General features: G+C 40.3%; 2 protein-coding genes across 2 annotated transcripts in view; one reads left to right on the top strand and one right to left on the bottom strand.

Annotated features, from left to right (window-relative positions):
- LOC124405321 overlaps positions 1–17,912 on the bottom strand; it is a 64,511-nt gene extending 46,599 nt beyond the window's left edge. Inside the window, exon 1 of the mRNA XM_046880138.1 lies at positions 17,720–17,912. The gene's annotated coding sequence lies outside the window, so the exon portion shown is untranslated. The remainder of the gene's footprint in view (positions 1–17,719) is intronic.
- LOC124409191 (thyrotropin-releasing hormone receptor-like) lies at positions 9,844–11,337 on the top strand. Its single transcript, XM_046886646.1, has 3 exons — positions 9,844–10,638; positions 10,813–11,031; positions 11,165–11,337. Exons 1-3 carry the CDS (start codon positions 9,981–9,983, stop codon positions 11,335–11,337), a joined length of 1,050 nt encoding a protein of 349 aa, XP_046742602.1. The 5' UTR covers positions 9,844–9,980.
- Positions 17,913–18,977: the final 1,065 nt, after the last annotated feature.

Raw genomic sequence — 18,977 nt, 5'->3', positions numbered from 1 at the left:
GTCTTCAAACAAATATCTTTGCACGAGTCTTGAAAAATACTGTCAAATACAAAGTAAAGAATATATTCCACAGTCGGATCTTATCAGTCAAGGAAATCTCAAGGTACCTATACTTTACTAGCTTGTTCGTTGCAAATAAAATAATGGAAGTTATTGGTTCCGATCTACGCTCGAATGACCTCGTCTTACGTCACGGACGTCAAACAGCGAAACTCATCTTACGAAGATCCATTAAAATCATTGTAATCCGTCACTTTCATCCATGCGGCAGTGATCCGAATCACTTCGTTCACTTCTCCAAGGGTTATGAATTAATAACTACTAATCGTGGGTCTTAATGCCATGAAGTGTTGAGTCATTGTGCGGGAGTATGAAGATCAACAAATGACGCATCGTCGTTAACTATGGTATTATTCCCGTTTTTTAGTGCTCTCTTGTTATTGATTTCATACAAGAATTGTAGCTGCATGCAGACTCTTGCCCCAAATTTTCGAAAGTTTAAACTTAAATGCGTGGGTGTGGGTAGAGGATGAAATCACAGTGCAATAAGGTGTTCGCGTGTGTGTGTGTGTGTGTGTATAATATAGGTGTGGATATTGTATGCAGACGCGATGTTGCACTCGAGTTATTTTAGTAGTTTGGCGGACGCCATTGTTGCCACACGCAGACGACGTTAGGAAGCAGGAGTTCGTTTGCACGGGGTTTTTTGATGACGTTATTTCTGTACGGCGTTTGTAGAGCGACGCTCAAAACCGGAGGCCATCTGGCAAGAAACGAGGCGCCGCGACGCCCACAGCCAGAAACCGCGCCGCGACGTTCGCACGTCATCCCGTCAAACTGACGGCTACAATCTATATAAAAAAACAGCCCAAGAGAAAAACTCCGCAAAATAGGCTAGGTAAGTTCCGCATGGACGAATTTCCGGCCCCTCGATTATTCTTGAGCTATTTTCGTCTCCAACTTTGCAAACCGTCAGTCGTACGACGCACACTACCATTTTTGGTAACGCTTCGTTTTAAGCAAATATATCATCTGTCTATGCCTTGGTAAGGATGGGATTACCTGCAGCAGACTTTTAATAATTAAATACTCAATTTCTTCATTCCGTTCATGGCAGTTGCAGATTTGCTGGTTTAACATACTCCTGGAATAGGTTTCAGTGACAAGGAAATAGCCTTTTACTCTTCAGGACACGGATTCGACACCAGCAGCTTTACGCGCCTCTGATCCGCGTCTTACAAACGACTTCTTGTTTCTCTCTATACTACTACACGAATAGTAAGCCGAAGTGTTGAGAATTGCCAAGGCAATCCAAGTAACGCACGTGAGTCGAACGAGGATCGACTGAATGGTCGTCTGTTCGTGAATCGCCTACCGATTCAGCTGCAGGAGTTGCAGATACATCACGTTGTGTTACAAGTGTTAAAGAGTTCGATGATCATCTGGGAATTTGAATGTCGAGAAATTAATATGACCCATCAACGTGGCTTTGGGGCTACTATTTCGATCTTTGAGAAGTTTTAAAGGGAGTCTGGAGGGATGTTTACGAATATATTGCGTAAATAGACGAGAATATATTTTCAAAGGAGCAGATCATCGGCGAAGCTTTGAGTCATGTGGGTGCCAAGGATTATTAATAACACGTATAATCGACTCGTGAATTTGCTTTGCCAACATTGAGCCGCTATTATTGTCATCATCTTCGTCATCATTATCGCCATAATTGTTGATACAACGTTCTTTTCATCATTATTTATACTTTGCTCCGAAAATATCAGTCCTGCTATAAATATAGGTGATTCTCGGTTTAAATCGTGTATTTAGAGAGCCGGGAAATTCGACAAAACAAACAGCGAGCGAATTTCTACTATGACATATTCTATTGCTAACTTTGTATTATACACGGAGATAGAAGTCATAATCTCTGTAGCTCGGAGAAATCAGAGTCCTCTCGACGAAGGGCTTCGAGAGCCTCGCCAATATTATCACAAGTACCGGGATAAACGTGTTGTCAAGTTTTCAAACATCCAACTCTCGGGAATTCCGTCATACATCAAGTATAAAGTACATGTATTCATTCTGAGAGTTCTTTCTCATAGATTCTCTGGTCAAATTATGATCGTCGCACGGAATTTTGAAGTGCTAAAACACAATTCGAGTAGTTTCAAATGGAGAGTTTCTCGTAAGGGTTCTTACACATGATTTCTTTGTTTACAGCAGAGTTTACTACGATCTATGATTTCTATGAAATCCAAGTCGAAACGTCACACTAGATCCATTTTCACGTGTCATTCCATTTTATTCTGGGCTAATATCACCGCACTTACAGTCAACACATAGTCAAGTTTATCCATCTTTCAACTCACAACTTGAGCATTCCTAAGAGACGGGTAAAAGCTTCGTTGATAACAACCTTCAAGATGTAGCTTAACAGTGCTCTGTCGTATCTACTCATTCCTGCACACTTCCTGAGCTACGTGCTTCTGAGCTACCGTTTCAAATTTTCCGTTTGAAGTGTAGAAACTTCTTAGATCTCTAAGTCTAAGTCTCCATAAAATTAAACGACAGTCATGGAAATGTAATCGTCTCCAGCTACCCTGAAACTACTGCTGGAACTGAATAGAAATTTCATTCCAACGAACGATTCAGTCTAAATTGGAAATAGACATACAAAAAAGAGAATGTCAAATGTTATGAAAGTGAATTGACTATTGAATCAAGAGTCACACCAGTTGTGATCCAAGTTTCACAATATTTCTAATGCAGACTCGAAGCAGGGGAGGACAAAAGAACAGAAACGATGCGTGAAACGTTGGCATTAAAGGATCTTTGTAGTCTGAAGTTAGGGTAGGGCTGGTCGTCTGACACTGTAAACGTGTCAGGTGGGTGAGGGCTTGGCTGGGTGGGAATTGCGACCACCAAGGGTAGCCCTAAGGTCATCGCGTACACGTCACCTAGTGAAAGATTAATAGCTTCCTAGTATGCGGTTCCATATCCAATAAATTCCCTATTCCAAGATACCCTCTATCGCTCTCTCGAAACCCGCGAGTGACTCACGTGACTCGCAGCATCCAATACCTATCAGTGAATGATAGATATATCCTGTGCGAGGTAGGTACCTACACATAAATTTCCACTTGAATAAAACATACATCTAAGTCACGGAACGAACGTCTGGAAGCTTCAACGATACGTGCACGAGACCTGGTATTCAGATGATTCTGTTTCATTGAGAAGTTAGACAACGGAATTCTGAAATGAGTAACAGAAATTTAAGAGACTAGATAAACGTGAAGATTTTTTAGTGATAAGCTTTCACGATGGACGTTAAGTAACAAATTGTTATGTTTTAACGAAAAGCTTCATAAATATTATGAAAGTCTTATACGAACACTCTGAGATGAAACTGATGAAAACAAATGTAACTGAAAGTTTAGAGTCTTGATAATCTCCTAGAGCATTAGGAAATCGATGCTCGATGCAGGTTAGTTTCACTCTTGAGACGTCCGTAAATTTGATGCTTGAACTGCTTTTATCTCGACTATATCCGATTGTCACGAGGATCCTTACAGCTTCACGATTGAATTTAAAAAAAAAAGAAACAGAAAAAAAACTACCAATTCTCTCACCATCTTCATAGAATTTGATGAAGAAAAATTTTCTCGAGACACTCGAGAGCTCCAGCGGAACTTGAACTTGATTTCTATCAGACTTCAAGCTTTCGGATCCCTGCCAAGATGGGCCTTGTGGTCCGTGGTCTATTGTTGTTACATCGTCACGGAGACGTGATCAAGTGTCAGGGTGCTGCAATTGCGGGGAACGATCTTTCCTCGAGAGGATAGTAGGCAGGGGTCTCGAGGCAGCTCGCCGGACTTTTGCAAGGGCTGCATTCAGCCCACCGCAGGCGTGGGGCAGTGAGTATAAAATATCAAATATCTGGTGATCTGCGCGAAAATCCTTGCACAGACCTCGGTGAGGCTCGTGCGCCATTTGCGGTTTCACAATAATCTTGTGTGACTGGTCAGGCGTTAGATTTCTCCGCTTCACAAGTCTGGATGGCTTCACGTTTGTAGAGAAGTAACAAACTCGGCTCGGGTTATTGAAGCAGATTTTTCACAAATTCTATTTCTGTTTCTTCGACAGATCGCTGCTTATGAATTAGAAAGAAGACTCGGATTCGTTTCTGACGTTACTTTTATTGACTTGACATGTATCGAAGCGACTTGACATAATCTGAGATGATTTTAATGGACTTGACGTCCTCGGGTAATCTTCAAGAGACTTGCTACAACGTCGAGTCAATTTAACGGACTTCTTACAAAGTGAACCCACGACTTCACGCACGATCGACTCATCAGTTCATTCTTTATCTTAGTCAATAGAGAGTGAGGAAGCCCGCTCGGGATGCTGTAAATTTCTATGAACCCTGTTTGGAATTCGCCTGGTTGAAAAGGCATTCGGAAGCTTTGATGGTTCGCTCCGGAGGCAACTTGCAGTAATAATCGACGTTTGGCTGTCGGTTACCGCACCCTGATCATCACCGCGGTTGATCATAAAGTCCATACTCGCTCGACGGGGAAAGTCAAATGAAACAGGTGGTTGAGTAGGTGTTTTCCGGTTAGGCAAATATGCCTTTCAGTTCCTGAGTCAACGGAAGTGGACAGTAACACACCTCGGCCAGATCTCTTTGTAATTTCAATAAACTCTGATAGCATCCTGTACGAGTGGCGAACTCAATACCCAGGAAGAAAATTCTTTACTCCTGAAGAAGAGAATTAATACAAAAACGATCAAGTTTAAAAGTTTTCCTTTTTACAATTGCGAGCAACGCCACTGTAAGTATCGGGGTAATCGGTTCTTCGAAACTTCTTATTTTACTTATAAGCTTGCATTCCTACGCTGGTAACGTATAGTTAGTCTTACGTTCAGGTATAGTATTAAAAAGAGATAAAAATATTTCAGTATCGGTATATTAGGTCTGCGAGGAACAACAAAAGTTGCCATGTTTATGGCGGTTAGTCGGCAAACCCTTCTGTTAACTGTAGTATAAAATAACAGCGAAGGCGACCCCCCAGCACGTCCAAGTTTCACAAGTTGGAGATTTTCTTCGCGGGTTATTGTAGTTCGGCGAAATCGTCTCCAGATGTGTAAGCTTTTGCACGGTGAGAAAAATTCGAACAAACTAGGACCAGAGAGCTGGTTGGTAATTCTCGCTGTACAAAAATTATACGCTTCAAATTTCCTAATCTTACGAACAATAAATAATCGAAGCTATAGTTCAAGTTCCAATTAGTCCGTGCACAGTATAACAATTAGTCGAAATCTGGACCCTCTCCGATCGCAGCCAACATTCGTCGCTTATAATCACACGCGTGAAGAGACTTTCTTATTTTGTAAAAAAAACTTGAGTAACATCGAACAGAGTAAATTCGTGACAAATACAACGTCACGCGCAAATTGAGCGGGGCAATCCCTATGGAACGCCAAATCGTAGTCGATTTTCATGTTTTTTTGGAGGGTGAGAAATGTATATACCTTTTCAGGGTCCTAGATACTTTTTATTACATAATTCTAATTTTCAAAACAATTTTTTTTGCTTAAAAAAAGTGATAAATAGCGGAGATATAACCAGAGGCCATGAAGCTGTCCGGAAGGCAGGCCGAATGCCATTTGCTCTCCAGTACCTCGTATGATTATCTGAAAAAGTCTGCACAAAAAAATTGATTAGCAGTAAAAACATGGGGTCACTTGTTGAATCATTAATATTGGAAAAATAATGATAAACGGCTGAAGGGGAGGCCTTAGAACAAAAAAGTTGATTTTTTCGGAAAAATTCAAAATTTTGACCCAGGTAAAAACACGTTTATTTTGATAATTTTTAGTCGGTCTTAGGTTCACCGATTGTACAATTAGTATCATAAAATCGTCTGGCAAATGTGAGTTGAAAAGAAAAGTTTCGAGATAATCACGTTTAAAGTTTCGACAAGGGAAAGAAACGTTTGATTCTGTAACTTACCGAGTAGTCAGCTATTCCAGCACCATATAATAGTCTTTCAGCTTCCTCGTAATGCTTATTTTGCCCATCCACCTTCTCTCTGCGTGATTTATGGGTCTCTTTTGTCGTCAAGGATATGCGCTTTTCTTGCCGCTCGATTTGCCGCCGATCGGAGTCACGCTCAAATGCTTTCGGAACGTCATTTTTAAGAACTGACCAAACTCACTAACTGCATCGTACTCTACAGGCTTCAAACTATAGATGTACACAATAAAACACATTCATTTTTTGAAGCCTCTAACGAAAGTGCCCGTCTTAAGGGATCGGTGAATTGCGGGGGTGGAGGAGCTTGCAGGATCAGCGGTAATTAGTTACTGTAAATTAACTGAATTTACATAACTTTCTCCCATCCTTGACTGAAAGAATTGGACGCTGGGTATATGCACCGTATTTCAAGTTACCATCGACGCGTTACGCTCGGCTCTACACATTCTTTGTTCTCTGCTGCAAGTGGCGAGAGAAGGGGGGAAAGGGCGTCTGAGCTTTTGACGTGAAACAAATTACCAAGTGTGTCTTTAACGTGATGGTTTATGGCGAGACGTGTGGCCAGCCCTCTTAACTCCTAGTCCAAAGAAATCCAGCACGAGGATTTATCCATGAAAAAATGAAGAAACATCAGAAAGCAGGAAATTTCTTCGAGTAATTGAAAAATGTTAGTAGGTACTACGAGAGGACTTTCGAATCGAATTATCTCCTTCATCATCATCGATCGAAAAAATAGACAGTCGATTCTTTTCCAGATTTAGATCTTACTTTCTTCCTAACATAAATCTGCCGTTGAAATATCTTTTTCACAAAAAACAAAAAGATAAAACAATTGCCAGTTAAGAGTCCCTACAATTGACCATGAGTTAAAGGTAACTGATCCTGGTCTCCTTGAACCAAAGGTCGAGGGACTGTAGGAGTGGATGAAGGTGGTGTCAAATTCTCGGCACCTTTCCTCGGAAAGGAATGCAATCAACCTCAGCCTGAGCCTTAGCCGCTACCGCAGCCCCCAGTGTTGGTTCTTGCTCGTCGCTCATGGCTAAGCCACCGATGATAATAGCGCCCATGCCTCATCTCCTCATCTCCTTCTCGCTTCTTCGCCCAGCTTTGCCGGGCTTCTCTTTGCTCCGCTTTGCTCCGCTTTGCTCCGCTTTGCTCCGATTGGTTCTCCTTGGTCGGTCGTAATGGGCCCGAGGCGATGGACCAGTCCGGTGCTTGGGGGCCCAATCCTCGTAGTTTATGCGTCGAGGAGGCCTCTTCGTCTTTCGAGGCTTCGAGCCACGGCTGGGCAGCAAAGGTGAACAAAAAACATCACAACAAGAGGAACAAGCAAAAATGAACACCCGAATTCATGCGACGAAAAAAATACGGTACAAACGAGTCGCGAGGCGGATAGTCTGTAGACGCGAGACCACACGAGGTCGGCGTCTACAAACTCTTTATACGATGGAAGTGATGATTCTCGGATCCACGTGAGACTCAGTTGTACAACGTACACGCGTAAATGGTCACGATTCGCAAAAACTGTAAATGGCAAGTGACGGACGCTCGCTGGTTGACTGAAACAATGAGGAGGAAGAGAAGAGTCCAGCGTTTTCCTCAAGACACTTTGTCTCTGCAAGGTTTATTGCTGATCTTCCGTATCACGCGTTCAGAATCGATTCAGCCGCACGAAATTCATTTCATTGTACAATTCAGTCAGTTTGAAATACAGAGTCGATATTATCGTACCAGAAAATCTCTTCAACCAATGATTAAGCATTTTTTATTCGACTCGAATCAATTCAACTAATGGGTCACTTATATGCGATTAATCATGGTATGATTCCGTAAAAAACTACGTCAAGTGTAGTAATTGTTAGGATGATCGTTTCAAACTCACGCATGAATCCTTTTCGTCGAGAATGATATTCCGCAAATTAAGGAGTGAAACTTTCTGAAATTCATCATATTTCACACTAACATCTTACTACCAAAATTAATCAAGATGAAATCTAATCCCAGCATGATTTTCGTGAAAAGGGTCGAACCTCCCCAAATTCCGATCACACTTTAGACGTGGAATCTGTAAAGTTAGAAGTGCTACTGGCAGTTATATACATATATACGTTCATAAGCCTGCCCAGGTGTGCTATCTAGGCAGTGAATGGAATGCGATTAAAAAAACCCGCGGCTAGAATCTTGGGTTTATAATACCCACCTATCTCTCCCAGATATCTCGACCATGGTAATAATTAGGTACCATAGCAATGCCCGTTTCAAAGAAGGGAATCTCACGTTACGAGTAAGTACATGTAACACGAAGTAGAGCAACTTTCGCACGTGTTTACCTCTTACGTATGGGGGTACGCGTTAAAAAACGTAAAAAAACGTACGTAAAGCATCCGCCGAACCGTCAATGAATTCGCATACTTGTCCAGTGTGAATCCAATTAATTCACCGGTCAAAAATAATATGACCGATAGTTTAGCCCCGGGCTTTCTGGTAGCCCATGGCGCACTTCAATGAAGCGGATCGCACAGACAGCCGATGGTTTGTCTCAGGTGCTTGTAACCGATTGGCCGAATCAGCGAATAAATCGGCAGTCCCGTTATCGACACGCGGTCCTTTTTTTTTGTTTTATCAAACTATCGCACCCATGCTCTCGATACTGATTTCCCACGATCGAAATTCTGTCACAACTCTCTTTTCGTTGGGAAATATTATTATACCCATAACGAGGTGTGTGTGTGCCTAGTTCTTGGAACAATTAGCGTCGCATGTATGTCAGTAACGTAATTTGTTTCGGAAATCTGTACACTGTTCGAATGAATTAATGCACTATAATAAATTGCTTATTTAACAAATATTTTTCAGAAATTGTTAGCTATTTCGTCGACTAAATACAGAGGATTGTGTATGCCTGAGTTTTAATTAGGTTAGTGAACAATTATGGCACATCACATTTAATATCTCTTCAGTCACTCGCTCTCTGACTGGCTTGATCATATGTAGCGTTAATTCTCATGAATGGAATGAGCACACCTTCGCAACAATTTTATGCACCTATACACGCGCCTTCATACATGTGCTTAATAGTCTATTCAGAGCTGGGTGAGGTAACTGTAGCCATTTTTAAACAGAGTTATCCCCTTACGTTACAAGCTACTGGTATCGAAGTGGTAAATTATTTTAACGCGAGCGTGATGCTTGAGGAATTTGATTTTTATTTAACAATTTAGACTCGTCGATAAATACTGAAATAGTTTCTATCTACAATCGCCAATCGAACTTGGCACGTTCCACTTACCGCAGTTGACTACCATAAATTCAAAGCTGACTCTTGTCTAAGGAAAAGAAGCTTTTTTAAGGGCATATTTATACGCCTGGCACGTTCCCAGGTATCTTCAACTAGCATCATCTACCCTGGCTCAATTTCACCCCCAATCCCCGAAATGGGGTGAAAAAAAGTTATAGCCATATGTCTGTAGGGAGATGAATTTGGTCATAGACTGCCAAAAAATTGTCAGATCCTATTACGATGTGCGAGAATTACGAGGACGAATTTTATGGCCAAAGTTTATTCAACGAAACTTCAAACCACGCGAAGAACTGCCGTTGGCTACTCACTGCCAATGACATCGCAGAAGGTATTTCCACATGCAAGTATCTACTTCCGTAAGATCTGTAGCACCGAAGGGAGGCACTCAGTTTAATGAATTTTGAACCCACCTTCGGGATTATACTTCACCGGTTCTATTATGTTAATTGCTATGATTACGCGCAGGTCGCCTGTTCGATATAATTCACTATAACGCATCAGCACTGGGGTGAAGCAAGCAGTGTTGTTAGAAGCGGGCAAGGTTTTATCGGGATCAGAAGTGATCAGCCGTCGAGAAGCCGCGCGAGAAGTGCAAGAGCAAACGTTTGTATGGTTAATTGAAGTGACTGTTAATTCGATATGCCAGCCTACATCGAATTCGAGCTTCTGAACAAAAACGAGGTCGCGAATAAAAGCCTGGGCTTCGTCGTCGGCGAGGAGAACAGCGACAGTTACGTCCTGACGATGCTTAGGTTGGCAATCGTGTCCCTCGGCTTACCCTTAAACTTGGCAGTGGTGGCAGTGATAGTTGGCAGTAATGGATCTATGCGCACTGCATCGAATTGCTACGTCATCAGCATACTGATATCGAACCTGATAGTGATCCTCCAGATCCTCCTTGACGTCCTGAAACGATGGTTCCAATTCTGCTTCCACACTAACGGCGTCTACGTCGCCTTCCTGACTCTGGAGGCCTCGGTTCTGACCTTGGTCATCTTCGCGATTGAGCGATACGTCGCACTTTGTCATCCGAAATCGCAATCCAGTCCGGATTTTGGATTCTCGCAGGGTGCCAAAGGCGTTCTTGTGATTTGGGCGATGGCTGCTACTTTCGCAGCGATGGAACTGAACTTGAGGTACCATTTTCTTGCCAGCATTCAGGGCTTCATATTCCTAGCTTCGACCACTATGTTCCTATTTCTTCCCACCATCGTGCTCATCGCTCTGGGTACATTCGTGCTGATCGATACCACCAGCTTCAAGAACATCGAGGACAACGACGCTACCAGGGTTTTCGGTGAGTTTAATCATTCAAACATCGCACCTTCCGAAATATATTGAAACCCTGCCTACGTCAGGCGAGTATCTCGGGGCGAGCGTTGGTCTAGGATCATGGCAATTTCCTGTAACGTCGTAACGTCGTAACGTCGTAACGTCGTAACTCATAACTCTTGTGGCGAACACATTTCAGTGGCCCTCGCTGCGGTTTTCTATGTCAGCATGGCTCCGTATCGGATGGTGTCCTTGGTCCGCTTTATGGCTCCAACGTTATGCTGTTCGCAAACTGTACTCAACGCTAGCTACTTGATCGTCGAATTATCTGCGGCGGTTAACCCGATACTCTACACCCTCGTATCCAAGCATTTTCGAAGCGCGTTTAAGGTACGCTTTTGCGACTACCTTGAGCGACGTGTTTTCACTTCCAGAAAACACGTGTTTCCTCCCACGTTATATGGATTATACTTTCGCGAGATGAAATAACGCGGCTGGTTTTTTGGTGACTCCATTTTGTACTGATACTTGTCGTTACTTCTCCTTCTCAGAAAACGCTTCATCGTTTTTGTGCAAGTCATGGACCGACGACCAACACTCTGATCCTGTGATCCTTACAATCATGGATAAGACGGAGGTGAAAGGGTTTACCGTCGAAAACAACAGCCGTCTCAAAGAAAAACTGAAGATTTTCGACACGAGTGGAAGGAGGAGCGGCAGTTGATAATGGCGAGTGACTTCCTTGGAAGATAATGTTCAAAGGAATTCCACCTTGATTCGTTACTCTTTATATTCTATCGTATTCGCAAGAGAATATTCACATCTGTGAGTCTAATGGACGGGCAAAGAAAAAATTTGATTACAAAATCGTAAGAACTATACTCGAAACTATGTCTAAAATCAACAAGAGTGAAGCGATTCTTTTATTTAATCTCCGAATGTACAACATATAATGTATATATATGTATTAAATTTTAACATTCGTCGAATTTTCTGCGTATATAACGACGTGAATTACCTTTGTACAATATCAGATTAAAATAACATCGTATTCCATGTAACAATGAATAAATAACGGACCAAGTGTTGATTGAAATAAATGGCACATTCAAAATTAAACTATAAATCATGATAACGAATACACGTTAGTTGTTAAAATTTCAAAGAACCGTGTTTTGCTTTCTTTACACTTTTCTGAAGCTCCCTGAGGGTGACAAATAATTCTGAACGTCCTTTAATTAACTGCTGAAATAATTAAATTCATAATTACAGTCAACTGAAAGTTGATGACGCGTCTCACATAGAAGTAGAATTACAATTTTCTGTGGCTGAATCAGCCTTCTTAATCAACATTATTTATTTTATGAGTTCTTTTTTCTCCAGGCAACTATGCAGACACCGTGAAATATGAAACGCGTTCACAAAGTTCATGAACTTATAATACACGTGTAATTAGTATGGCAATAAATTTCATTTAACAACAAGTGTACAGTAAATCGGATATAAATAATATTCGAAAAAATCGACTCATTGTAAACAGATAAATTGCAATCAATTATCATCTATATTGCAATCCGCCATATTATTTATACGAATTTTGGCAAAGCATCGTGGAGTCCTAAGTAAACAAAAACTGGAGAGTTATGAAATTGTAATGATCTTACTACTTACGAAGCTCGTTGTAAAGTATAATAATTCACGTTTAACATGATGCATAGTTTTTTATAAGGTCCTGTATAACACGTGCCAAATATAACGAACAGTACGGCGAATAAATGAATTCGCTGATATGTATGTACAGTCACGAAGCTCGTTTTTACACCGAAGTCCTAACACAAACGAATGATGTGTATAAATTTATGCTTGTATGTGTATTGCCTGCTGGGTTATTAATTATGATGCGAGCTTTTTTCAAGCTTGTTTCAGCTGCAACCGGCAAGAGAACTTCAACTACATAATCTCCGTCTCCAAGAAGAATAAGTTAATCTTTTAAAAAATATTGTTCAAGAGAGTTTTTAGTCTGAAGTCTAGGAACAATTTTTTCGTTTTCAGTCAGAACAAATTAGGTTTTGAGACTCTAAATAAATTATGATTTCAAATTCTCGATACTGAAATCAAAATTTCGGAAATTTTAAAGTAGGTAAGCTAAACTACATATGTGAGACAAGTTTTACAATAACAATTTTCATTACTTCAAATTAACAGAAAGATAAATAAATCATTGAGTGTTTTCTTGTTAGATATTTAACGAAAATATCTCTGACTAATTTATCTGTTATAGTTTTACAGGCCAATTAACGATTAACAATGACGCGATTGATACGATTGTGATGAAATCTGGGTCACGAAGTGTAGGAAACGTGATAAAATGCGGTATACAATTAATACGATAAAATAATGTAACACTAATTCACCTATCCGGAAAAATTGCAATGAAAAGAAGCCGGAATCGCAGTCCATAAAATAATCGAAAGATGTGAAGAGTGAAACAAAATACATACAAACAAAAATAAAAAAAAAAGAAAGAAAAAAAACTTCTCATCTGATTAATTATAACTACCAAACGCAAACCTGTTCGTCGTAAAATATATAACCCCTTTATTTTCACGCGCTCAAAGCAAACAGACCGTTAAGGTTAACGTATAGACGAAAAATAATATTTAGCCAAGTGTGAGGCGTTAAATAAAAGCTTAATCGTTTCATTGCTCTGAAGAAACGACAACAATATTAAACAATACACACATGCATCATCTCGACTAATAAATCTCGTAAACTTCAGCCCACTATGTTCAATTTTAGGTATTTTCTGGAGGTGGTACAAACCTTATTCACTTAAGGAATCGCTAATTTTCAACATGCCATTTTTTCCCACTTATAATCGCTTAGCAAATTGTTCGAATAAATTTCATCTCAACCCAATGGCGAATGTTTTTCGGCACGAACGTATTGTCGACGGTATAATAATTACTTCCCGTATTACAGCATCAATAGATCCTTAATCGTGGAAAATGTTGCAGAGTTGGAAGACGGACAATACTTCGCAGTGTGAAAACTTTTTCTAAACTTTGCACGCACCGGAATCTGGGAACTACAGCCTCAGATTAAAATTGGCCAGTTGTACACAACGGTGGCTGTAGCGGCTCGTTAACGACTTCAATGCATGACGCGATCCCTGGCTTTTGAATATACGATACACAATAAAGTTTTTGGGACGCCATGTACGCTAGCTAGTAGCTTAGAATACAGAGGCTGAAGCGAATGCGGGGGAGTAGAAGCAGGAATAAAGAGCCTACGGAGTTGAGCTCGAGCTCACCGGCAACTCCGTGACTCAGGAGCCAGTTTCGAAAGTGGAGCAAGTCCGTTGTTGCTCTTGGTCTTATCGTTCATCCGAATAGGCTTACGCGGTTCACCTACGACGACTCGATTTTACACACGGCCGAAACGGTTGCAACCAATTCCTCCCGCAGATCGACTACCTTTGTCAAATGTCAAAGATCCTTAGAAACATTGACATTCGTTGGACCAAATTTCCGCCGTCGAAATCCTTTCCACAATTCAATCAATTAACCTTCACAATTCACAATCAAATGTCAAGCTCCGCTGATCTGAATCATGGATTCAGAACTTGCGGGGATTAATTATGTATTGCAATTGCAGTTTTTCTGAATTCAGACCTTTCGAAATTCCTTTTACTCGTCAGATTATACTGGAGGCTTATTTTTTATGTGTATTGATTTTTTTATTTTTTAACGAAACTTAACTTCATCGTTGGAACCCCTTCAGTCAAAAAGAGCCGTGATTTTCTAATGTTTATGCAAGAGCCTGTTCACATGATATATCTTAACGACTTTTCGTTTTCCTTTTTGAATCGTGCTGACAGGATGGTGTTTAAAACTTGACTGAATTTTCAACTCTATCAATTAGGTAATAATTAGTCAAGCTCCGGACAACCGATGTCGTAGCCCTGCGTCCATCATAATCGATCATTTATATTCCCCCCTCATTCCTCGGGTCAATCCTTCAGTTAACTAAGCTAATTAACTTTACAGTTGAATCTGACCACCGGCATTCTTGACTAAAAACTTTAGAAATATCTTCGATATTATACCTGCGCTGAAACCATTTCGCAAATCTTCTCCTTTCTTTCCGTTCAAGGTAAACGTAACTATCCTGCGTAATTGCAGAGTGCAAATACAACTGAAAATCAAAGAACTGCAAGTTTATTGAGGTTTCTTCTTCTTTCCGTTGTATTCTGCGTCACTCGGTGCATCCGCAATGCAGTTTTATCGCTGACAGTTATAGTTGCGATAAGAAAAGTGCAACTCGAGCACACCTTTGGCGCTGTCGATTACGTTGTTTAAATATTTTATTTTACCTTGATTGTACCTGATCATACACCGTTACTTTATACTGCGAACATGAATCTTAATTACCATGCTGGAATTGAAGGCGTTCTGTAACGCTTTCAGTTCATTGATCACTAGCGATTGATAAAAATTTCAGAGGATTGAAAAGTTGATCGATATTTTAGCGGATTAAGAGATTTGAAGTAGAAAATGACTTTTCAAATTTCCCGAGAGATTACTTTGTGTTGATTTTTACATTAGCGTAATCAATGACACTTTCATCATCGACGTACCAACGTGGACCTTAAAAATAAGTATCGCAAACAGTTTTTGTGAATCCGTAATCTTACAAGGTACAATTTCCGATGATTATTACGACACATCATTGAATCTGCATTTCCCCATTCGTTAGAGTTAAAACGCACTAGTCCCCCCATAAGTACCGAACAAGAATGGTAATCTTGTTGCTTGTATGATATAACGATTTGATCTTTTCGAAAGTGTAGACGCAACGCGATGAGCAGTGTCTGGATGTACAGCTAATCCAAACGAACCGACGATTCTAAATAGTAAATCCTGAAGCAATATATTCAAGGTTTCTAATTATAATCGGCTTTACAAACCAGCTGGGTACGGTGATCAGGCTTTTCGTCCGCAAGGTGAAGACGCGTTATTATACAGCGAACCGTCGAAAAGCACTTTTTAAAATTCCATTCGAGATAAAGTCTGAAATACTCAAAGCTGAAAATTCAACTCTCTCTTATCACTGTAATAGCTGCTGGTATCCTAACATTATCCGTTGCTCCATACGTGGTAAGAAGTATTCCAAGATCTGTTGCAACGTATCGACCTGATCGTTTAAAAAATTGTCTAAAACTACGATTGCAGTACGTGGCTAAGCCAGCGATGGTGATTCATTCGTTGATCGCACAATTGAAGCTCACGGAATGAACGCAGCATGGCAATGACGAACTTGCAATATACTGCATATCTGTATCTGTAGGAATGACGTATATATTGTGCAGTACTTCTGTGCAACTTTTTTGCCGGCTGAAATCATCCGTGTTAAGCATTTTTCAATTATCCTAACTACTAGTTAGTGTAAACGGTGACGTTAAATCGATTTTCATTCCTTTCGTGGATAGTTTTATGGCGAGTGCAAAATGTATTGCAAAATGCAGCTATGATACTGGATAAATGAACTATAGAGGTCTGGTTTTGAAAATATGGTGGTTCACGTTGTTCAGTTGGTACTTTTTGTTTATCGTTGAATTTTACGCCTGTCAAGCGAGGAACGCGAGTCGCGAAAATTTACGCGACATCTTAGTTTTTCATTCGTTAGAAAATCTTCGCGGTAAACCGTGAAGAAGCCAACGGAAATATAAGGAGCGAGTTATGATTTTGCACTTCTGATTTCCTCACTTTGTGTGGAAAATAAACCGCGAAATGAGCAATAAAGCTGCTCGTAACGTAAATTTGTAGAAATCGGCGTGTATTTTCTATTGGAATGAATGAGTTGTCGAGATACTTCCGGTCACTGCAGACCAGAACGTTGAAGCATTCGAGCATTGTGACAACCTTCAATTAATTATTATACAATTCTAGTTAACGCACGCATCAAGTTCGAGTTATGCGTTTATTTACCGCGAGTTTGTTCTACATGGAAAAATAAAAATTTTTACTTTTTTTCAAGCCAATCTCTCTCTTGTATTTGAAATTAATAAACTGAAATTGTGGATCGTTGTAAGAAATTGCCGTTAAAATTGACGCTCAATTTATGCAAATTTATGACTACTCAAATTAATATTTTCGTAGAAAGTCAGGCTAGAGAGTTTGTAGATTCTCGTTCGACGATACGAGACGGAGAGAGAGAGAAAATTGTCAAGATAAAAGTTAATCGTGAACAAAATAATGCGGACTACGATTCTGTTCTAACCGTGAAGCCTTCTAATTGTAAGCATTTCGTAAGTGCTTAGACTGCACGGTCAATGCCATTGCCGCGAACTTCTTGATTGCTTTTTTTCTCTCACCCAGTTACTCCGGTTTTCCTTTACTTTTCGCTGTAGTATTTGTCAATGGAAAGTGAAAAAAGTTCGGCGAGACAAAACGATAAAAAATAATTCAGTTATAAAAGGTTGCTAAACAAATCGCAATGAATGATGTCCTTCTCTGCCATACGTAATATTTATTGCATATATATGGCCCAGACTGAAAGCAGGAAGTTGTCCTCGGTACAACGGAAGTAGAAGTAAAATCTAATTCAACCTCGACCGTTTATTCACACTCCTATTCCCTATTGAAAATCTCTTTTTGTAATGCTATTCTGAAAAACTTGACTGAATATTTAACAAATATGAATTTGCGAAAGGTTTCAAATATCCACGATTTTTACGACCCACGTTTTCTTCTGGAAACACCACGTTTTTTACTTCTGTAAAAAATCTCGATTTAGTGAAATTCCATGAGATTTCTGCTCTTCAGATTCCATCAAATTCAAAAATGGTTCATCACTAAATTTGCGTAAACATTGAAGAGCAATATCGCAATTGTTATACCTTGAAAACTTTCACAAAAATTGCACAGCCTGACATCCAAGAGGACTCAGAGATTCAACGTAGACTATTATCGGATTGTTTTCTTCAGACATTCTGCAGTCACAATTCGAGCGTCACAATTTCCTTATTATTCCAGTTTACAGTGCAACCTATATAGTCGTTGTTGTGAACATAGTGAAGCTATTTACGATCGCTGGTTCCTTACCTTAGACGAAAAAAACCCGCGGAAACGCCGTCGAAGAAGACCCACGCTCACGAGATGATCGCCTGATGTTTCGAACTACCGGCTCGCCTTACTTTCCTGTCCTTAAAGCACGTGCGGTCCTTCGATTTGACCGTGGTTATTAATTCAGGGCCGCTCGAATTTACAATCCAAGTTTCAAAATCACTCATTTAAAGAGCGCCTTTCGAAAAGATTCTCGCCTTTTTTCTCCGCCGTTTCTTTGCGAGCCCATCTCGTCGTTTTCACTCGAATTTCACTAACTTTTGATCAGCAGTTCCGGACTCTGGCTGAAGCCGTAGCTTCTTCACTTTTACACGATTCCAAAACGCCAACTGTCACTCACTTCGGTGGCACGGCGTGATTAATTATTTTGGCGCGAAAAATTTTGGCGCGCTTTCGTTTTGAAAATTTAAATACCGGAAGCGCGGGCTTCCGAGCTAATTGCTGTCGTTCCAAGCCGCCAAACGTCACTTCGGCAAGAGAGCTACTGCACGCCGAGGTGGGGAACGTCCATGCTTCGTCAACCGGCTGTCTACGGATACTAAAGTCCATATGGGCGCCACGCGACTCAAACACCGAGCCGAGCAAGATGGCTGCCGCCACGGGCTGCGCAATTGGTTGTCCAGGGTCAGGTGGGTTCTCAACCTTATCGCGCCTCGCCGAAACCCCCGGACACCCGACTGCACCTGATAAGCATTCGCTACGTGACAGATTTAAAATCTGACCCCACAGCCTCCGCAGTACAAACTATAAACTATAATAAATTTCATTTCGCAATCTTTTCATTCAAATCAATAATATCAGAGGTATAACAATATTCTTCACGTTTTTTTTTTTTAATACCAAAGGCACGTTGCTTTTACAATTATTTTTATAAAGATAAAATCTCTAACACTCTTTAAATATTTTTTTGGCTTTGGTCTTTTTTGGCTACAGATTTCAAAGAAAGAAAAAAACCTTACAAGTTTGGATCTTAAGTTCAAGAATTGTTTTACTAACACAATTGCTGACACGAATAATAAAAATTGGAGAAACCGTAATCTTTTGGTATTATTTATTTGATATCTCGAAACTTGCTAAAAATTGGGAGGTTTGTTTTCAATTAACTTAATCAAACGTTTGAGTTAAATTTTACTCAATTGAAGCTTCAATTAGAATTTCTGGAGCTTCATTTTCCGATAGTTTGTTCACTAACTGGGTCACAGTTTTTATCAAAATTCTATATCTTTTTTATCAAAAA

This window comes from Diprion similis, chromosome 1, assembly GCF_021155765.1.
Source record: "Diprion similis isolate iyDipSimi1 chromosome 1, iyDipSimi1.1, whole genome shotgun sequence".
Lineage (NCBI taxonomy): Eukaryota > Metazoa > Arthropoda > Insecta > Hymenoptera > Diprionidae > Diprion > Diprion similis.
Note: the sequence above shows the minus strand (reverse complement) of the source record. Positions and strands in the feature narration are given on the sequence as shown.